We start from the raw sequence: 23469 nt of genomic DNA, 5'->3' as shown, positions 1-23469 counted from the left end.
AGTGATTTGTATGTGCTCCTCTGAACATTTCTCAGTGTATATTCAGCTCATCATGCATGCACAGCTGTGATTTCAGTCTTTGTGTGGGAAGCCGTGGTGCATGGAGTGAGGTGCATGTTGGGTAGTATGGGTCTGTTGTTGTCATGACGATCATCCTTTTGATAACTGTGCTACACAGAAAGGTGATTGGGTCTATATGAAGGTGTAGATTTGTTGTTCAGCAAAGTCTCGTCTTTTGCTTTGCATGGCAGGGCAGCTGTTACAGTAGGGATTAACTGTTGTGATCACCAGAAATTTTTATAATAAGAAAAGTCTTCTTTCACCAATCAGGTCAGAGTCCTAAAATAATAAGAGCAAAAGGTGTCGGTTTAGAGCGAACCGACTCTCAAACCGTAGGTGAATTCCCGAGGGGACGACGCAAGGGTAGGTACTCCACACTGATCTGCTGTTGTGTATCTGAAAACCTCCCATTCTGCAACTTGTCCAGACTCTATCATCTCAACTCTTTGCATGCTCTTAGTGATGTACTGTCCTATAATGCAACATGAGATTTCTGTCATTTCTCAGACCTCTCAAGTACTTTTGCTTTCTTTATCAAGTAGTTCCCAAATCAGTTTAAGAATATTAAATGAGCGCTGAAGGTTTTGCACTATTCTTTCTTGTTATTTAACTTTACAGCAGGAGGTGTTAGAGCGTGTATGTGTGTAGGTCATGTTTCCAGGTTATACGGTTACAGTTCTAGATTCATTGAACAAGCACATTATGCTTAGAAACTTTCTACACAGCCAAATATTAAAATATACATTTCTTTGTAGTTTTTTTTTTTTTTTTTTTAATTACTCTGGTAAATGCCAAGATACGGTTACTTTATGATCATGAACACAATACCAAGGTTCCCATCAACATTTTTTTTACATTTTGAAATATCCCATCAGGAAGGATTCATTGATAAATGTCATGTTAAGAGAGATAATAGAGAAACACTTTCCCCAAGTAATGTCTGGTATAACTCCAGCTGTGTTTCCATTTATTCTCTTCCATGAGAAAACATCACATCCATTTCAGATGGAAAACAGCAACAGAATACTCTGCTTCCTCTACTGGTTTACTGTTCTCCATCAGTGTGTAATGCAGCCTGTACTGCCACCTTCTGACAACATTACACCGCCTACTTTATTTATTCAAACCTGACGGAAAACATGCTAGTTTGCATTTTCTTGTTTTTTGTCTTTGCTCCATTTCAAAGTTTGTTTCAGATTTGTTCAACTGTTGTATACAAACACTAATGTCAGCTTTGTGGTTGCGCACAAACCTTAGCTACTTTACTTTTTTTGGTTTTTCACCTGGTACATGCAACAAATTATTACTTTGTGGTGAGAAAGTGAGGCGATGAACAGGTTTGAAATGTGTCATTCACTGTACAGTCATTTGTTTCACTCTTCTGGTCTGTATTACAATAACTCCACATTGTTTACTATGTAATTTTCCTGGTTCTTACTAACCGTTTTCCTTTACATGTATGTGCTATGGATGTATGAATAAATGACTGATTGCTATGGGTACCTTGCCTCAGGAAAACCAGCGCCACTGGAGATTAAACCGCTGCCAGAATGGGAGGAGCCCTGCACACCTGTCCGATCGCCAGTCACACGGTCATTTGCTCGGGAGTAAGTGTCCAGACTGTTTAGCACTGACCATAAATGTACATGTTGCTTATTACAAAGGGCATGTTCGCACTATTCCTTGTCCTACCAGCCTTAGTATTTTTGCTAGTTTGAAATGGGAGAATGATTTTTCAGATGAGTGAAATACTTTTCTTAAGCCACTTTTACACAGTGATCCCGGAAAAAAGGTGAGATGGTGATCCCACCTTTTTTCCACCACTGAATGATTTCCACAGCCAAGCCAGAGGAGTAACAGAGGTGAGACAGGCTGGACTTTCACACAGTGGACCTGTGTTCCAGAATCAAAGGGGCGGCGACACAGCGTATAGCGTGACGTATCACTGCCGTGTTGGAAATACCCTTAGCATAGCGGTGTTGCTAACCTCTCCAGAGTCTTTCACAGTTCCACAAATGTTAGCATGGATAGAGGATGAAAGCACAACTTGTGAGCTCCCAGGAAAATATTTATTCACCACAGTAGTGATGTTTTGGGCATCGGCCCTTCATCAGATATCAGACTTATCTTATTTTTTCATCCACTGTTTTTCTGGGATCCTGCACACCTTTTAACAATTGGATGTGCATGTCATCACCTCTTAGCATGGATAGAGTCCTCCGCCTGAAGTGACAACAGCTCACAGATCTCGGCATTTCCCCAGTTCGACATCTTTCTGGTCGCATTGATATGTTTGTTTACTCTACACGGCCCACGCTCATTTTTAAATCCCCCCCTGGCGCGGGTGTCGCATTCGCGATATGTCATCAAAACGTCACACCTTGGTTGCGGAACGGGAGGTGTTCCTTTTGCATAGCGTTCCGGAATCATGATTCCATCTTTATCACAGCTCTGTTACTACCTCCAGATTAGGCGGGACCAAATGATCCCATCATTTCGTTTACACAGACGTCATTCTGGAATAAAGGCAAAATATTCCTGTAACAGAAGTGCCGTGTAAAAGGGGCTTTAGTTTTTGAAAAGCTTTCCAGAGAACGATAAGGTAAGCTTTTTAAATTTCTACTTAAGTTTTGTCCTATCCACATTACACATTTTCATCACAAAGTGGAGTTTTGTTGAATGTAGGACAAGGTCTTTTGGTGTGAACATGCCCCTTCTGGTAGATCCAGTTAACTCAGGAAGTAGGCACTAACACTTCATGCGTTACTGTAGTCACTTTATGGCCAAAGTAGCACTGCTTTTACAAACGAGACTGGGATCTGCCTCAGAGCTACATCATATCATGGCTTATCTGGGAAGAGGTTTATTTCTGTGCTTGGTGCTACAGGGACTCTTCGGGCTGTACTGGTTTTATAGCAGTGGCTCATCTGTGTGTATTATATTTTGTGCTCACTAGAGGCTGTCTGTGCCTGGAAGTCGGTGTGTAAACATTGTGAATGCTGCTCAGTCTCTCTAGGTTTCCAATGCCAGCGAGACCCCCGTCAGTGCATAGCACGGCCTCCAGCACTGACTCAGAGGACTGTGACAACGAGAATTATGTAGTTATGTCCACAGATGAACCAGTATGTAACACACAACTATCTTCACAGATAAGAAGTTGCATGATTGTTTTTTTTTTTTCTTAAATCAGTGAAAATTAATGGTACAAATGTTATCAATACTTAGCTGGAATCTATCTATCTCTCTGTGTAATGCTGATTTTCACATTGTGTATTTTTAAGTATTTCACCACATTTTTTCCACTGAATTTTCGCTCGACATTTGAGTATTGTGTTTGAAGTAAGATTATGAGGTTGAACAGTGTGCAACCTTGAATGTTAGGCAGAAATGTTACACAGAAATCTCCTTTCCAGTTCTTGGTTCTTTCTATAAGCCATGTTAGTGTGGACAAATCACTGGTTGCTGCAGAGGGACTCCTCGACACTTCAACTCTTTTCTTTGCAGCTTTGTTTTGCCCTGCTGTTCCACTTCCTTCTGTTTCTGTTCTTTTGCTTTTCAGATATTGCGCTCACGAGAAATGTTTTTGTCAGTACACTTACCATAATTTCTTTCTGTCTTTCTTTGATTCTCTCACCCACATTCTTGAAAATGTCAGCTTTGCAATATTTGCTCATATACAAAAACCTGTTTATTCAAGTCTTTCATATTGTTCAAAAGTAGGACTTAAAAACAGGCAACAAAGCTGGGTGTTGCATATTCAGAATGAGCTGTTTGCACCAATCAGCCATAACATTGTGACCACTGAAGGGGTTAAGTGGAATAAATGTATATTATTTCATTACAGTGGAACCTGTCAGTGGGTGGCATACATAAGGGAGTACGAGAATGTATAGTCCTCAAAGTTCAAGTGTTAGAAACAGCAAAATGGGCAAGAGTAGGGATCTTAGCAACTTTGGTAAGGGAGAAATTGTGATGGTTGAATCACAGGGTCAGAGCATCTCCACATCTTGTAAAGTGTTTAGGACCAACCAAAAGTATCTTAAAAAAAAACAACAACTGGGTCTTAAAGGAGTGATATTTAGCTTTTTTTTTTTTTTTTTTTTTAATTCTCTTTGAGTTTTTTCATGTAGTAGCAAAAACGTGTTCATATACATTCATTGTGCTCAATGCAAAAAAAAATGAGAACACGCAGTAAAACAAAAAGCACACAAACAACAGTAAACAATGAACATCAAAAACCAAACTGAGGACATCATACACTGAACAAAAATATAAACGCACCACTTTTGTTTTTGCTCCCATTTTTCATGAGCTGAACTCAAAGATCTAAAACTTTTTCTACGAACACAAAAGGCCTATTTCTCTCAAATATTGTTCATAAGTTTGTCTAAATCTGTGTTAGTGAGCACTTTTCCTTTGTCCTTTGCTGAGATAATCCATCCACCTCACAGGTGTGGCATATCAAGATGCTGATTAGACAGCAGGATTATTGCACAGGTGTGACTTAGGCTGGCCACAATAAAAGGCCACTGTAAAATGTGCAGTTTTACTCTATTGGGTGGTCCAGGGGGGTCAGAAAACCAGTCAGTATTTGGTGTGACCACCATTTTCCTCGCACAGTCTTCTTCATGAATTCTCTGAAACAGCTTTGGAGATGGCTTATGGTAGAGAAATGAACATTCAATTCACAGGCAAAAGCTCTGGTGGAGATTCCTGAAGTCAGCATGCCAATTGCATATTCCCTCAAAACTTGTGACATCTGTGGTATTGTGCTGTGTGATAAAACTGCACATTTTGGAGTGGCCTTTTATTGTGGCCAGCCTAAGGCACACCTGTGCAAAAATCATGCTGTCTAATCAGCATCTTGATATGCCACACCTGTGAGGTGGATGGATTATCTCAGCAAAGAAGTGTTCACTAATACAAATTTAGACAGATTTGTGAACAATATTTGAGAGAAATAAACCTTGTGTGTACACAGAAAAAGTTTTAGATCTTTGAGTTCAGCTCATGACAAATGGGAGCAAAAACAAAAGTGGTGCGTTTATATTTTTGTTCAGTGTATATCGCCAATCCTAAGTTGTTTACACATTTGCATTATTAAAATAATCAATGAAAGGTTGCCATGTTAAGTGGAATGCATTTAATTTCCCTTTTAATGAAAATTTAATTTTTTCCAGTTTGTGTTTCATTACTTCTCTCATTAAGGCTGAATGGGCGGGGGGAGTTTTTTGTTTCCAGTGTAATAGGATTAATCTTCGCGCTAGCAACACCACAAAACATATCATATTGTTTTGGTTGTTGGAAAGTTCTACAGCAGCCGGCTTCACACCAAACAAAGCAAAAACCGGATCTGGTTTAAGTTGTTTTTTTTTTAAGATTTCGGATAAAGTCTGAAATATCTTGGTCCAGTATATTTTGACACAAGGACAGTTCCAAAACATATGTGCAAGTGAGGCCGGTCCCTGTTCACATCTGTCACAGGAGGGGTTTACCGAGGGAAACATCTTTGATAGTTTCAGCTTTATATTTAGCTTTTTTTAAATGGAATTATGCATTTTAAAACATGTCCCGGTGGTCTACATAAACTGTAAATGCTATGCTTGGGTCTGAATTCTTCATTAATTCAACTCCACAGGTCCATCTTCAACCCTATTTCTGAGTAATGACACCAGAAAGGTTGTTTTGAGTGCTGGCCCTTTAAATGCACATGAGCCACTTCACACCCCGCCCCGCCCCCTCCAGGTTGTTGGCTGTGCTGCTCTGTCCCATTCAACCAACAGTGAACATTTTAGGTAATCAACTCGAAGTTTGGACATATTTCAGTATGGATGCAGATTCAGAAAACTTTCTTTATCCCATACGGGCAATTAATTTGCAGCTTACCACAGACATCAGCCCACATCCAAAGTGCAATGTGACAAACATAAATAAATCAGTGCACAAATATAAGATCATTGAAAGCAACTACGAATAAATGCATTGAAATATTCATTCATTGTCTGAACCCGCTTTATCCTCACTAGGGTCACGGGGGTCGTTTGGAGCCTATCCCAGCTACATAGGGGCGAAGGCGGGGTACACCCTGGACAAGTCGCCAGTTCATCACAGGCTGAACTGCATTTAAATAATCAACAAATAATCAATAAATACCAGTGCAGACTAAAAGACCCTTTTGGTTCTTCTAACTTAAAAACATCTCATATAAAATGACTAAAATGGACTACAACTGCTGCTGGTGACAAATAATTATGGCGTACTCAGAGAAGTGTTTGTTGGAAGTCTTGACCTTATATGTGCAAATGTCATGACGTAGCTAGTTATAGACGTAACAAATTAAGATGGAATTAAAACAGGTTGTAGAAATCCACTTGATTTTTGCCAGAATGAATATAAAGATAGCTTTGCAGCACCTGGAGGGTTCGAATTCAAACTTTTGGAACTATTAGGGTCCAAATACACAAATAAAGGTACCAAAGACTAATAAAAGTGTGTTTAACAAAATATGACCCCTTTTAACCAATCGAGCATCTATGGGTGCAGAACATCATTACGACTTGTCTAATATTATGTCAGTTCCTGTTTTTCCACAAAAACAGCTCTAACCCAAAGCCTAAATGCCCACTTCCCACCTAACATATCCAACCCAGTGAAAAGTACCACTATAATGAAATAACCAATATTATCACCACTGCCCCTGTCAGTGGTTATGATGTTATGGCTGATGGGTGTACACTGAAGTCAAACCAGAACAACAGAAACAAAATACAATGTTTGTCAGAGTATTGTCTTAATCCTAATACCATGTACATATAAATGTAGTCTGTATATCTGCAGGAACAGGATTTGTTTATTTCAATGTGGATTCTATTCCTTATAAATTAGATTTTCATGTAATATTTCTTCATCTTTTCTAATGTTTGCTTTAATACTGTCTGTTGATATTCTGTTCTTTCATCACTCATGTTAATTTTTCTTTCCAGTTCGTTACTACTACACGTTTTTCTTTTTCTTATTTTTCCCTGACCATTGCTGTTCTCTTCTTTCTTTTGTCACTACTTCATTCTTACTTTCGGTAGAGAGGAGTCCTTCTACTGCACAGTCCCCATCACCCCTGTAAAGAGGGAGGTGGAGGAACTTGACACCATAGAGGAGGTGAGCAGGGTCACCAGGTTAGACATGCATGGCTTACCCTGTCTGAACACCAGTGGTTCCCTGTCTCAGGTGTGATGGAATGAAAAATTGAGCAAATAAAAAGAACAGAATTTTTTTGGGTCCTGTCAGTCCCCGACACCACCTAGAAGCTGTGGCTTGGATATGCGGGTTGCAGTGATTTTTTTTTTTTTTTTTGACATTTAAGTTATATGAACACCACTTTCCTTATGTGTAGATTGTCCTAGTTCTGTCACCATACTAGTTCTAATAACTCCACCCACTTGTAGTTTAAAAATAACGCTATATATAGGTCTGCATGTACCATAGTGTTGTCACAATACCACAATTTTTTACTACTAATATTGAATATAAAAATTCTTCTTGGGTCAGCTTAAAAATGTTGAAACCAATGCAAACTTTACTATAGCATCAATATTTTGATTTGTAGAATACCTTTCCAAACTTAGGATAAAAGTTTCTTTACAAAGTCACTTGTTACCACACATTAATTTGGACAGCTTTAAAAAAAAAAAAAAAAAAAATTGGAGTTTTGGTATGTTGGTTTGTTGGCAGTTTTTCTTGGCTGCATCAACTCTGTATTCCATCTATGCTTCAGCAAAAAAACACTTGGCCAATCTGGCACAAGACCAACTAGATGATATCATTTTCACTGATTTAAAACTCTCTCAAGAAGATGAAAACATGGTCACTGCTGTCTAAATACTTCAGCATTTTATTCCATTCTTCAGTTTGGACTATTTTATTGTGTCATTTTTGATTTAGAGGCAAGCGTATGTTTTATTCTCCGTCTGAAGCTGTTGGAAAAGTAGCGTTTGTCAAATCAAAGGGCAAACAAATCTTGTGGAATTTGCTCAGACACATTGTGGTTACTGTGACAACACAAGTGTATTGAAATGTTCGCTGTGTTTGTCTGTGAACCTGCCCTGATGCTCCTCTTCTGTCAGTAAAATAATCCTCTCTTGGCATATGTAGAACATGAAGCTTGTTGCGCCCATGACAGCAGACGGTGGGAGCAGCCCCATGGTTAAGCCAAAGGGAGACAAACAGGTGGAGTACCTGGATTTGGATCTTGACTCCGGCAAGTCGACCCCACCTAGAAAGGTAAGAACAACTCAGTTTCCTTCAGTAGTCTGCCCCTTACAGTCTACTGTCACAATGTCGCCTCGATATTCCACTGTTTTTGTAATGAGGTGCTGTTCAACACTCCGAACGTACATAAGTATCCTGGTCACCAATGATCAATGACATCCATGGATCAGTTTCAAAGTGCTGTTTTAATAGTGGTGTTATTAATTTCATGACATTCTACTGATTTCTGGATCATTACCTCCGCCAAGGAGGTTATGTTTTTGCCAGGGTTTGTTTGTCTGTTTGTTAGTCTGTCCGTTAGTGTGCAACATAACTCAAAAAGTTATGGACAGATTTTGATGAAATTTTCAGGGTTTGTTGGAAATGGGATAAGGAAGAAATGATTAACTTTTGGGGGTGATCGGGGGTGGGGGGGCCCACTGATCAGCCTTGGCGGAGGTCTGCGCTCTCTGAGTGCTTCTAGTTTTTGTTTTGTTTGGCTTGTTGACTGGAATAATTTATCCATAGTGGCGTCAATAAAATAATCTACATACCTTAGGAGGGGGCATGAAGATGGGGGTGCGGTCCGTACATACCATCACTTACACTAGCATGAAACGGAACTGAAACATCTAACTCCTGACTTCTATGCCTCTCTTATACAGTAGATCTTACACAAAATTTCTAGCCTGTATCCGCTAGACCCCCTCCACTGCTCTATGGGCCCCCCACAAATGCTGGGCCCCATGAATTTGTCATGTTTACCCCCCCTTATCAGCGCCTCAGTATGTGCTATATTCCAGTTAACAACTTTCAAGTAATTTAACATCTGCTTGACAGCAACAACACAATTTATTTTGAATGAATGAATAAATATTTTTATTTTGGTTATGTACAAAACACATGCATAGAAGGAACACACAATTTACACAATTAGTAACCGAAAAAGGAAGAGGCTGAAGCCAGAGGCTTATTCATGCTTCTCCTACTCCCATCTTTCAAATTACCTGAAGTTGCAGCAAATAAAACAGTAACACAAATTAATCTACATTTAGTTTCTTAAGTCACTTAGAGATTATTTTACTTTCATAGCCCTTGAGAACTTGACAAATTAAAGCTTTTTTAAAACTTGACAATGAGCTACACAATTTCAATTCATGATTCAATTGATGGCATAATTTGACACCAATAACAGAAACACAGCGATATTGAACATTTGTTCTTACTTCACATGTTTCAAACATAAACAGCCCTCTTAAATTACAATTCCCTTCTTTTAACTTGAACATTTTTTTGAATACACACAGGAAGACTTTTGTTCTTAGCACGACTTTTATTGATCAGTGTAAATAAATATGGGCAGTAAAGGGTTAAACCCATAGGCTCTGTTCAGACCAAATCTGTCAAATCTTAAAAAAGAACTAAAAGCTATGGTTAAGGTTTGTTTGGATTTTAACACCGCCATTTTCTTACCACTTCATTGTTTTGATTTCAAAGTTGTGTTTAATTAAAAAATTAGAGATCGAATGTTTAAATGCATTTTTTTTCTTTCTTCTTTATCAAACTGTTGTCATTAGTCATCTGTGTTTCCTTGTATCTAAACAAATAACTGCTTTTTGCCCATGTCGCCTATGTATAACCCATCCCTTTTTGTATTGAAAGAAGACTAGTGTACAAAAATATATGTGAAACAAAAGCACCACATATACATAACTAGCTTAGAAGTGGAGAACTAAACAATTTTTCTTGAGCATATTACTGTCTTAGTGCAGACTTGATCAGAGGCAGGACATTGCAGAGGTTTATGCAGTAGTTAAATTCAATCTAATCGCAGTTAAACCTGACCTGTGTGCATGTTCCTTCAACAGATGAAAAGTAATGGAACTGGCATGGCGGTGTCAGATGAACGTGTTGACTATGTGGTTGTGGACCAGCAACGGACACAGGCCCTGAAGAGCACCCGGGAGGCCTGGAACGACGGCCGCCAGTCCACAGAGACAGACACCCCCTCCAAAGGACCCAAGTGACCACGTTGTCCCAAACGTCCAACCGACCCCACAAGCCCTGAACCACTGAGCCTCGAACACAAGTGAAGGCTTCGGTCTGTGCTTTGGGACAGTCCAGCTGTCACGTTCCACCTCAGTGAGATCCTAAGTGTCTAGAGGCCAGTGGAGCTTCATGGCCACTCAACTGTCTTTAGTTTACACTGCCCGGGGCAGCACTGTGCTTACCGTTACGAGTAGAGTGGGTGTGGGCCAGGAATAAGCTGTATCCAGTGTGGAAGGACTGGACAAGTCTTCGGGGTTTGACTTAAGCAGAGACTCATGAATATTCACTGCCTCCTTGATCAGATCAGAGTAAATGTTTTCATTCTGTTGTTCACCTTTCAGTGGCCTCTGGGTGGATCCAGAGTTAACGTTTCCTTAAATTATAATGCTGTTTGATGTTTTGGAGTGAAAGTAAAATCGCTCAATAACACGATCAGTTGACACTTCACTTGTGGGAGTAACTAGTTATCAGTGTCTACAATGTCGTTGATCACAGGTCAGTTTTACGTCCCCACTAACAGACCAAAGGTATGATGAATGACTGATAACTTACTCCAGGTCTGAGTCCAAGGAAAAGTCCAAACCCGATCCTTAACCCAAGTCAGTGTGACAGGTTCATAGAGGATTTCATGCCTGCAAGTTCATTTTTACATGTAACCTAATGCTCATTTAAGTTTTGGATTCACTCAAGGTTCAGTCCAATGAACATGATTTGATTTCCATCCGCTCTGTAAGTGGAAGTGCTTCAATCTGTCATAATGGAAGTGCAAAGACTGTACAAAAGTATTATGTATATAAACATGAAAAGTGTTCTTTATTTGTACGGAATTTCCAGTGTGTTTGGCTCGAAGGCTGGTGGATTCTGCAGGGTAGAATCCTGTGCCTGTCTTAGGTGGTATCAGGACTAATGAATGAATTACTGTGAGTTTTAATAGAACGTGACAGGTTTTCTATAAGTTATGCAAAGGTATCAAACTTAGGCTAGAGAGAGAAAATCAGGTACTCTTCTTAAATGCATACTAATACAACTATCCATTTCTAATTTATTTTTCGAGTTATTTCATTAGGTGGATGTCCTGTTCACTTTTAGCTCAGTATTCCTTATTGCTATTACAGGAACATGTGCTGAAGTCCGTTGAAGTGCTTCGTTTGACAAGCACCGGTCAGTTAGTTTCACAAGTTCATTGGTATTCCTCATTTCTCTCTCCTCTTAGGTTTAATTTATTTCAGATTGAACTGGCGTACAGTTTTGGGAAAACGATCGCGTCACGTCATCAATTTGATCCATCTTTTATGGACAGTGAGAAATTCTTAACGTGTGCATAGATCTTTGCTTTACTAACCTGTCCGCTGTCACTCTGAAGTCCCAAGCATGTGCTACCACCACATTAAATGATCGCTGTACATACGTTGCCATCGATTAGATAACATGTATCATTCGAAAAACGTGCCTACTAAGTCATCTTCATTCTATGTCACTCTTTCCTATTTGCAGTTCCTTTGTGATATGGACTGCAAAGCTGATGATGCTTTATCTTTTTTAATGAATCTTGACAGAAAATGTAAATTTTAAAAAGTGGACTAAATAAAAACCAAGCTCTTATTCATGTGTAGTCTTCATTCAGTATGATTTGTTTTTAATGGAACACCGAGTGCTGTGTATGTTTGTACGCTGACTTTTTATTTCAATTTCAATGAAAGCAGAAGGGAAAATCAACCCGTTCACACACATAAAGGTCTGTTTTTTCATTTTAGTGTGTCTGTGGACAACCTGAACACTTGTGAGTAAAGTGTTTTTACTCTCTCTGGGATGGCAGTGTCAATCACCTAGATCAGTTCAGTTTACCACAAAATCTAAACTGCATCTGAGCATTTCTTTTCATCCAGCTACACAACTACACTACGAGTTTATCATTTGTGAACTCCTAACTTCTGTTATTAGTGTAGAATGACACTTATTAAAACCAGAGAGGCTCTCAAATGACAAATGTCTACTAAGGATAATTACACTGGGTTACAAAAAAATGTTTTTTGTAAGTTGTCTAGGTTTTTTCAGCTGAATTAGGACCATTTTGCACCGCTAAATCCAAAAATGACATCTGTGTTTCTCAATCAGGTCAGGTTTTTTTGCGAATTTGATTTTGAAAAATTTGATCTTCTCACAAAATTGATTACATTTTTGTGACTGTATCAGTTGATTTTTTATATAGTTCTCACCCAAAATAGGTTTTAAGAGAAAAAAATCATTTTCTAACAGGATTCCTGTTAGGTACAATGGTGTATTCACAGCAGATGTAGCAGAATACGTCAGGCTTATTTTTGCAAGATCTTCTAGTCGAAGCCATTTCATTCACCTGTAATATTAAAAAAAAACAATCATAAATTGGCAAAAGTAAAATCTTCAGAACTCGTTTATTGTAAGAAATATGAAAGAATTTTGTATCATATGATGTGAAAATGCCCATAAATGTAAGCAAAAATATTAAAAAGCCAATATGTAGCATAGTTCAGAAAGTTTACCTGATTGAGCAAAATTAATGTGATTTTTGGATTCAGCACACCAAAATTATCCTAAATCAGCTCAAAAAACTTAAACAATAAATTTGTTGTTGACCAGTGTTATCTACTCTTATTCTACTATCAGTAAAGGGTACTTAGAGTGAATTTTTATTGCTAGCTATTTCAAAAGATCAAGTATAATACTAGTAGTTCCATCAGGTAACTTATGTTATCCTCCTAAGATCCAGCTGTGGGTTTTCTGTCCACATTTGTGGACAAGAGTTTCACAACTTTACACAAAAAGAAAAGAAAACAGTCCACCACAAAGGACATTCCATAAAAGTTTTAAAAACTGCATCTGAAAAAAACAATATAGGCACTTATTTAATATAAAAACAAAAAAAGCTTGTACTTTGCTGACATTTCCTGAGTCTTAGGAGGTTAAAGCCCGTATATATGAGTATTAAAGGTGGGGCAGGAGATCTTAGTAAAAGTTCAAGTAATCTACATTTTGAAAATACTCAATTCAAAAATCCAAACTCCTTTCTCCAGACGTCCCCCCGAAGCCTTTAGAGTACTGGCACACACAATGCTTGTTCCCGAGGGTTCACGAGCGCTGCACAGCAACAATTCGCATCCTGGAAACCTGGTAAATGGTCAAACCAATTTCCCAGTCATGGAAAATGAGAAAAAAGGTCAAATGTCCTGGAAATGGTAAAGTTATCCTGGAAAATTATTTATCCTCCCCCTGCCTTATGACCTTGAGTGCCTAAAGTGAGATAAAACACAGGGAATTGTTTTTCAGTGATTTATTGAAAATATACAAGAGCGAAGTCAAGGGAAGGTTAACATCATGTCCAAAAAAAACAAAAATTACAATAATCTACACCAAACTTATATTTTTGGGTAGATAATTACTTAGGAAAATGGATTTTGAAATGAGAAAAAATGTATTCAAAAATTTTTTTTGATGAGTTTTATGAGTGTGAATGTTTAGAAAGTGATAAAGTTTTTATTCTGGGTTCATTTCATAAACTCTCATAAATAAACTAAATTTATTCCAAATACATTGATATTTGACTTATATTATTTATGTCATATTCTAAACACAGTGTTTAAAATGAATAAATGCATATATCTATACAAAATACATTTGAAGATAATGTTAATATTATTTGTATGTTGTTAATGTAAAAAAAAAAAAAAAAAAAAAAGTATTTTGATATTGATTTTTGAAATTAAAAATGTTTAATTTGATATTTACTTTTGTTGTCTATTCTTGATGCTGCCATTTTTCAAAACTCTTGCTATTTAGGTATGATAAAATATGTTTTTCTTCTAACCAAATATTAGGTTGTAAAACAGAGGGTTTAAGGAATACATTTTAGGATGAAAATCAGAGGAACTTCACTTCTGAGAACTTCGTAATTCTTGCAAAAAAATAGACGTTAATTTTTTTGTCCACCTGTGACGCAGTAGTTTTTGATATTTTTCATTTAAAAATGTTTGAAACTAAATTTTGCCCTTTGAGTATGTTTAAGATGGTATTTAGACCTTTCCAGTTATGTGTAATATTTGATTTAAACTTGTCCGGTTCAAAAGTTATGAATGAAAAAGTAGTGGACTGTCCATCTGTGATGCCCTTGACCACGCCCACAAATATTTTTATTTTTAGTGGAAGTGCAAAAGACAAAGAAAGAGCGTTGAATTGGGAATTGTCCAGTTGAACATTGTAACTCCAGTTTGTCAGGCTAATGAAGTGCTCCGCTGTAATCTGTGGGTGTGTTTGCATTATTCTATGATACATTTGTCATAGTTACTTTTCATAGATAAATTACAGCCATAGACTGAACATCAAATGTCTGAGTAATAAACATAGACACAATCTGGGTAAATGCAAGTGACAACTGTAGAAAAGAACACTTCCAAAGAACGAGGGAGAATGGATTAGTGTATGACGTGATAACTTGTCTCTGCAGCGGCTGAAAATGTCCTAGAAAATAATTTCAGACAAAGAGTGGGAACTCTGTTGTCCTGCCTAAAGATGTGCACACAATATAAACATCTCCATATGAGATGAGAAACATGGGTGAAAGGCACAGGTTCGATTCCAGTGTTTTTCAACCTTGGGGCACCACGTGGGGTCACCTGGAATTCAAATGGGGTCGCCTGAAATTTCTAGTAATTGATTTTTTTTTAAAACAAAAAACTTACTAATAAAAATATATGGTGAGTTGAGAGAGACAATCACATCCATAAAAGACATGACAAACTGAAGCTGAAACTGAAGCACTGTGGTACTGTTTATCTGTCAAATGTTCATTGTGGTCCGTTTCAGATGCTGCAGCTCTTTCATAATTCATAGTTTGAGTTACTGTTTGTTCAGTATTAACTGTCAGCCTTGTAAATACAAGCTCCAATCCTGACCAAGGAAAATCAAATTCTCACTTTGTGCAGTAATCTACACCTGGCTTTTCTGCCTCCGTACATAATAATATACATTATATAGACTAAATGTCCTCTAAAATTAACTTTTATTCACAACATAGTATAGCAAACTATTACATGATCAAAAATAAATTAATTTTAACAAAAAAATGTTTCTTTTTTGAATGTCTGGGGTCGCCACAAATTTGTGATGTTAAAATAGGGTCACGAGCCAAAAAAGGTTTGGAACCACTGCCCTAACCGCTCATTGCTTCTTTTTTTATGCGGTGTGAACATACCTGCGGACAGCTTATAATGTGTACAGATAACACGTCATTAAAAGTGGTGCGTTATCTGTACACATTTCGTGATATCACGTTGCATGTAGTCTACTTTTTGTTCCCATACATGCTCTTATTTCTTAGTCTTACCGACATTATCACACTAAATGGGAGCAGTTTTGGAGATACTTGATATTACTGTTTTGCTTCATAAATTGAGTCATGCATCACTGAACATGGGCCAAAATGATTTTCTAGACATAATTATGCATTTTACTGAGGCAGACACACCTAATTTTCAAAACAGATAGGATACCACAACATGTCCTTGGTGTAAAGCATTGCACGTTATGATTTTTGACATTATATAGACTGAATGTCATCTAAAATTAACATTTTTTGCAACGTAGTATAGCAAACATTACATATATTACATGATCAAAAACAAATTTATTTTAGCCAAAAAAAAAAAAAAGTCTCAATTTTGAATGTCTTGGGTTGCCAGAAATGTGTGATTTAAATGGGGTCACGAGCCAAAAAAGGTTGGAAACCACTGTTTTATTGAGAAGAGTTTTCTTTTGTAAACCCTGGCTTCTTTCATTAGTTTTATCACTTTAGTAGATAATCAGATTTATTATTTGCAGCTAAGCTTTTACTTTTTGCGGCATATAGTGTGAGAAACACCAATGTCTGTTCACATAAGACCAGAACTGAAATGTTAAGCATGAGTCTCGTCTTTGCATTGGAACCTGTTTTAACATGAACCTAATTGGACACTAGATGGAGCTGTTGCTTGTAGAACTTCACTTCTCCCCTTTTCTCGTCTTTTCCTCAGCCCACACCCCCTCAGTGCAGTCATTTGTGGTGTCTTTGTCTTTTAGATTCTGCAGAGCTGTGGAAGACCAAATTACATTAGTAAGTGTGTAACACGCAGCTACACAGCCCACAGTGTCACCCTCCTGGATTCAGACAACGACGCTCTGAACCTTCAAAACCACAAGTTATTAATGAAATATGTGTTTAACCCATAAAGACCCAAACAGCCGCTGGTGAGCAAAATCATCTACTGATCTAAACTGTTTAATACCTGTAGATCCACTAATTCTATCGATCCATGTAAATAATTGGTGTAAAATACAGTTTGTCATCTTTTCATGGTCATCAGATATGACCCATTTGGACGTTCAGAGGCTCCGTAGTGAACGTGGAAACACCATCATCTTCTACAACATTGATTCACCAGTAAAACCCATGGAGTTGGATCAATGACAGTAGATGGACACTCTTGTTTCTATGTTCAATTAATGATATATTTTGCTGAAAAAGTCACCTTTACCTTATTTTTCCCTCTGTTTTGATGTGATGTTTTGATGAGGAAATGAATGAATGGATGTCGATATGTGAGTGACACATATTTTGTTTTTATTATGTATTTTTTATAGTTATTATCACTATTTATTACTATTACTATTTATGAGTCCATATCCTGATAGTGCACCTAAATTACATTTTACATGTTGTATAATGACAATAAAGTATCTTATTTTATCTAATAACCTCTGGATATTCTCTAAGCTTTAATAAACATCTGCATGATCAGTAAATTAAATATACTGAAAAATATGTGATTTACACTGAAAAATGCAAAATACAGAGGATAATATTATAATAACTGAAGAAAAATCACTTAAGAATGGTGAAATAAAGAGTTAAAAATTACCACAAAAGTAGCACTGGGTCTTTATGGGTTAAAATGAACAAATCCATTAATATCTCCGATATTGGGTTTCTTGACATGAGTTTTTCAGAATCGGAGGGGGTAGGGTTTGTTTCCTTTCTGTACCTACCTGGCCCACTTTCATAGATTTACTCAGAAATAATTGAATTTTTGATTCCAAGAAGGATCCATCTCATGATGCCAAATATTGATATTCTCCAACTATCTAAACCTCCAGATGCTGCTACCCTGTACTAGCAATATTTCCTAAAATGAACATCAAAGCTCTTATGCAATTTTAACAACTTCTATATCATTCATGCATATAATACTTAAATAGTGCCTTTAATATGTATCCAGCTCCATATAATGACCAAACATGACCTTTGACCTGAACTCATTTGAATATCATGTTGGAAAATACAGCAAAATCATCAGGTTTGACTTAAAATCTGAAAGAACATTCTTGCCCACCTTGTAGATTCTATTGCTTGAAATATGTTAAAGACACTATATTTCATCCTTGTGATAAACTGGTGACATGTCCAGGGTGAACCCCACCTTCGCCCATAAGTAGCTGGGATAGGCTCCAGCGACCCCCGCAACCCTAGTGAGGATAAAGCGGGTTCAGAGAATGAATGAATGGATGACTGGTACTATATTTATACATGAAATATATCAAGCTTTAGAATCTATGAGGAGGGCACGATGTTCAATTTTAAGGCAAACTAAGAAGGTTTAACCCTTTCATGAATGAATTATGAGAACCTTAATCAAGATTTTTTTACTGAGTGTTTTTATTCTTCTTAAATTTGGCATTAATTGTACAGCTTTTTTATGTTTTTAATCTATTCTTGTATTTTACTCTTTTATTTAGGTTTTTTCCATTCTTCTGTATGTTATCTATTTTATTTTATTTTATTTTATTTTTATTTTTTTTTTTACAGTTCTGTGTCTTTTAATCTATTCTTGTATTTTACTCTGTCATTTTGGTTTTTACTTATTTTTCTGTACACTACTTTAATCCACTGCGCTTTATAAATAAAGCTGGATTGGATTGGATTTAAAAAAGCAATGCATTTGAAATTTTTTTAAATGAATCTATTTTTCATGGAGTTGCAAAAAAGTCCACTCAGCTGGACACCATGCGTTCAATTTTTTGAAGCAAAGAAACATGTATTTACTAATATGCTGTGTGAAAACTATGAAATAAAAACAGTTTTAATGCTGCTAATCTGATGTTTTGTCACATTTTAACATACTCTAATACTAGTCATTACTCACTTCATGGAAATAATATGAAAAAAAACAACAACTTTCTGTTGTTAATTACAGTCTAATAAAAATAATAAGCAATTACTTTACACTCAAATTTGTAACTGCAGATCAATTTTACCATAATAGCAAAGTTACAGTAATGGTATCAATGTCAGTGTATGGGATGATGCATGAGCGCCCGATGTGTTGGCTGATGTGGAACTAAAACAACAAAACTCATGAATATACAAGAGAACAGCTTTAGAATAAATAGCTGTCCACTGGAGTGACCACTATGCCTGAAAGGGTTAAAAATTATATTTATGAAATATGTGAATATAGTTTAGTTTCTTATTAAATATAACATAGAATTGTTAAATTTAAGAAATATGAAAAGAATATAGTTTTGTTGCTTGATAAATGTAACATCTAGGCAAACTGATCACATGAAATCGCGTTGTATGTCACACCAGTTCTTCTGGCATTTGGCGTGCTACATGTACACATTTTCATCCTTTTGCGTGTTATTCAACGCCATTTGATCACGTGTCAATGCACGCCAAGATCTCCGGTTTACATATCCATTACGGCTAACCCTAAACCACCGCATTAAATGATCGCTGTACATATGTTGCCATCGATTAGATTACATGTATCATTTGAAAAACGTGCCTACTAAGTCATCTTCATTCTATGTCACTCTTTCCTATTTGCACTTCCTTTGTGATACGGACTGCAAAGCTGATGATGCTTGATCTTTTTGAATGAATCCTAACAGAAAATGTAAATTTTAAAAAGTGGACTAAATAAAAACCAAGCTCTTATTCATGTGTAGTCTTCATTCAGTACGATTTATCATATTCAAAGCCAAAAATAATCTACTACCAGGAAACATACAGAAATTATTCACTGAAAGGAAAGGGAATTATAATTTAAGGGGTAGATTTCATTTCAAAATTCAGAGGGTGCGCACTACTAGGAAAAGTTTTAGCATATCTGTGTGTGGTGTTAAAGTCTGGAATAGACTGAGGGAGGAGCACAAGGGATGTTCAAACATAAGACAATTCAAAAACACTTATAAGTAGGGATGTCCGATATTGGCATAAAAATGTAATATCGGTGAACATCGTTGTCGTTTTTTTTTTGCCTATCATTAAAACTGATAAAATAATGCCTTGATTTCACCGGCATTTACCGACGCGTAAATGAAGCATTGTTTGTAGTTGAAAGAAATGTGCAGTTTTCAAAATTGTACAGTAGAGTTGTCACACTGTAATAGACTCATGGAGGGAGGGAGAGAAAATAAATAAATATGGCATTTTTTCCACAACTTAAGTTGAAGTATGTATTCTTTGCACAGACAGTGTTTACATTTTGAAAGCCTTGTTGCATTTGAGAATGCATCCGATGGGGCATCACAATAAAATTAGGCATGATGTATTAATTCCATGACAGGAGATATGTGATGTTACCTAAAATTAGTTTAATATCCCACATATATCGGCAGCGGTATCAGTAGATATCGGAATCGGAAATTAAGCATTGGATAATATCGGCATATCGGTTTTTGGCAAAAAAGCCAATATCGGACATCCCTACTTATAAGAACATGTTTTTCACAAGATATAGGGAAGAGGGTTATTAATTGTCACCATATGTTCACTGTTTACATATATATTTCCTTCCTTGAGTTAGTTATTATTTGTTTATTTATTCGCTAGCACAACTAAGAAAGGCATTGGTAAAAGATTATATGTGTATTTGTATGTATGTATATGTATACACGTATATATGTGTATATGGATGAATGATTGTGTGTGTATGTGTGTGTGTATAGATATATAAATATAGAACAGTAATGTAGAAGGAAGAGGGACATATATGTTATTAATAATACTGTAGGGAGAAGGGGTGGGATTATATAAATTGCACTTCTTCCCACCCCTTTTCAGGCATGTAAATGGAATTATTGTCCTTTTCTTCTGACTAAGATTGTTATGATTCTTGAAATTTGTATTATTATATATGTTTTGCTAGTGCATATATGTTAATTTTCATTGCATGTTCGGAATAAATTACTAAATCACAAAATTTGTTTTTAATGGAACACCGAGTGCTGTGTATGTTTGCACGGTGACTTTTTATTTCAATTTCAGTGAAGGTAGAAGGGAAAATCAACCCTGTCACACATATAAAGGTCTGGGTTTTTTTTCTTCATTTTAGTGTGTTTGTGCAATTTGATCGCATGTCAATGTAGCCGCCAAGATCTCCGGCTTACATATCTGTAATCACTAACCCTAAACCTAAGCCTAACCCTAAACCAGTGTTTTTCAACCTTGGGGTCAGTACCCTACGTGGGGTCGCCTGGAATTCAAATGGGGTTGCCTGAAATTTCTAGTAATTGCTAAAAATAAAAATAAAAAACTTACTGATAAAACATATATGGTGAGTTGACAGAGACAATCACATACAGGGTGGGGAAGCAAAATTTACAATATTTTGAGGCAGGGATTGAAAGACAGTGTATGACCAATTAGTTTATTGAAAGTCATGAGAATTTATTTGCCACAAGAAAATTTACACAATAGAAAATGTTTTTATTCTATGTGTCCTCCTTCTTTCTCAATAACTGCCTTCACACGCTTCCTGTATGGAAGTAAATCTGTCTCATCAGATTTTGAATTATAAAAGCCATTGAATATCTAATGTTGAATTTTTTTGCTCTGAAATTAAGTAGCTGAATTTTTTTGCACTGAAATGAAGTATCTGAATTTTTTTGGCTCTGAATTCAACTATGTTCATAAATTTTTAATAAAAAATATTCAGATGCAAAACATTCAGAAGCAAAAAATTCAGAAGCAAAAAATTCAGATGCAAAAATTCAGAAGCAAAAAATTCAGAAGCAAAAAATTCAGAAGCAAAAAATTCAGATGCAAATAATTCAGATGCAAAAAATTCAGATCAAACATCCGGGACACCAAGGATAAGCAATCGAGTCTATCTCAAGTCGAACCAACAGCCAACCAATCAAGTTACGTTAGGTTGGTCACGTGACGCCGATGCAGGAAGAAGGTCAACTAGTGGGTTCCCTCCAGAACTGAGCGCGGATCTCCTTCATCAGCTCTCCTCCCCGTGCTACCGTGGGTCCGCTATGGATGCGAATGATGGCGCTTCGGTAAGTGTATTAACTCTTTTATTTGGCATTTGTGTCGTGTATTTTTGTAAGATTCGGTGATACATACGAACGGACACTTTGCACATTAACAGAATCTATTGGACAGTATCTACACAGAACTGTGGTGTTCGTTAAAATTGTGTTAGCATTGCTAAGGCTAACTGACCATAGTTTATTGTCAGTAAGGTAGGGCAGTGCTTATGATCGGACTGACATAAAAGTTATGACTGTAACAATAGCTGGGTACTAAATCTTAGTAACGTTTAACCACGTAAAACTTCATCTCTGTGCAATTAATTTGCATTGGGCAGTGATACCCCTTTTCCACCAATTATAAGCTAGTGCTAGTTCGGTGCCGATGCTAGGGCCAGTGCTAAACTGGTTTCAACCTGATGCCTCCAAAGAACCGGTTTGGTTTTCCATAGACCAAGAGCCCGGTCAGAGCCACGCCAAGTCACCACAAGTAACGGCGTTAAAGTTAGTAGTTTACATTTCTCATTAGCATGGTGGTAGCGTCGCCGTTTTCCTAATCAGTCAGCTTCTCCGTAGTTTATCTATTTTATTGATTAAATAGTACGGTAGCGTTCACACAAGCTACATTTCCCCAAGCATTTCTCAAGCAGAGCTACAGATGTAAACTCTGAATGTAGTGTAGGTAACTTGATGAATATGTCAGTGGAGCCGCCATCTTGGTCCGGGGAAGCCCTCCTTTTGAATGAATGTCAGTCGGGGCCAAGGTGTATACAGAATTAAATCACCATAAACCAGCAAATTTTTGAAGCGATGTTTTATGTCTTCTTTCGTCACAAATGCCAGACCTGTATTTACGATCGAGCCGTGAGTAAAATGAGAGAGAAAAGAGGTTTTTGTCAATATTGTCTACTTTATGTTGTAAATGTAGCTAACCCGCATATTGGTAATTTTTCCATTCAAAATAAACTTCACGCCTTCTACATGCAGAAAATAGGCCAATATTACTACTACTTATGCCTGTGAAAAGTCTACACGTGTTATTGAGTTATTTGTATTGTTAATATTTTTAGTATTATTAGTTTGGATATATATATTTTTTTATCAAAGTGATAATATGTAGCTAAAATGTAGATGTTAGTGAGGTCACATCCAGATAATTACATCAGAACAATAAGGGTTGGAAAAGAGCAGATTTTCAGCAATCAAAGGAAAATTATGTCATTTTTCTGGCAGAGGGTCTGAAGTTCAGATAGCCTGGCTTTAATAATTATTGTTTTTTTTTTACCTGTGTATCTGTTTGACAGTTATACTGATCACCAAGATAGCAGTAACGTGAAATGTAGAGTAATAAGTAGCTTAGCTCAGCACACTATCCAAGTTACAAGCTTGTCCAGCAGTGCCTTTATAGGGTTCCCTTCATAGATGACCATTCTTTTCACAGCATGCTATAACAGGACTTATTGTGCAATGGTGCCAATAAATGCAGCTGATTCTGAGTTGTATAAATGTCTGATTTAGCAATTTTTACTACAGATTACATACATTCCAAACATCTGGTCTTACAATCATGATTTTGTTTTCCTATTGGTAGTTTACATTATACTACTTTTTTCTCTCTTAGGAATTGCTGCTTAATCATCTTTTAGAACGACTTCGCTCTCGACTGGAGCATATTCTGGGACGCATGCCCCTGGATCTGGACTTCTTAGAGTTTACATGCACACAAGAACTTGTGTTTTTAAATGCTATGTCCCATCAAGTAGCTGTTGATCCAGCTATTTTAGATGC

At 36.8% G+C, this 23469-nt stretch overlaps 1 protein-coding gene across 9 annotated transcripts in view; it reads left to right on the top strand.

The window, feature by feature from the left end:
* Positions 1-11955, top strand: part of gab1 (GRB2-associated binding protein 1) — a 70693-nt gene extending 58738 nt beyond the window's left edge. For 4 of the 9 annotated variants that reach the window (XM_030140635.1, XM_030140626.1, XM_030140691.1 and 1 more), the window contains 5 exons: positions 331-423; positions 1574-1667; positions 3068-3182; positions 8209-8337; positions 10173-11955. In XM_030140635.1, coding sequence (XP_029996495.1) covers positions 331-423; positions 1574-1667; positions 3068-3182; positions 8209-8337; positions 10173-10331 — 590 coding nt within the window. In that variant the 3' untranslated portion in view covers positions 10332-11955. Of the gene's footprint in view, positions 1-330; positions 424-1573; positions 1668-3067; positions 3183-7139; positions 7216-8208; positions 8338-10172 lie in introns of those variants that run through there. The other 5 variants (XM_030140662.1, XM_030140653.1, XM_030140644.1 and 2 more) reach the window with 4 other exon arrangements.
* Positions 11956-23469: the final 11514 nt, after the last annotated feature.

This window comes from Sphaeramia orbicularis, chromosome 1 (genome assembly GCF_902148855.1).
Source record: "Sphaeramia orbicularis chromosome 1, fSphaOr1.1, whole genome shotgun sequence".
In the NCBI taxonomy this organism is placed as follows: Eukaryota; Metazoa; Chordata; class Actinopteri; order Kurtiformes; family Apogonidae; genus Sphaeramia; species Sphaeramia orbicularis.
The sequence above is the reverse complement of the archived record's forward strand: the minus strand, read 5'-3'. Positions and strand labels throughout refer to the sequence as shown.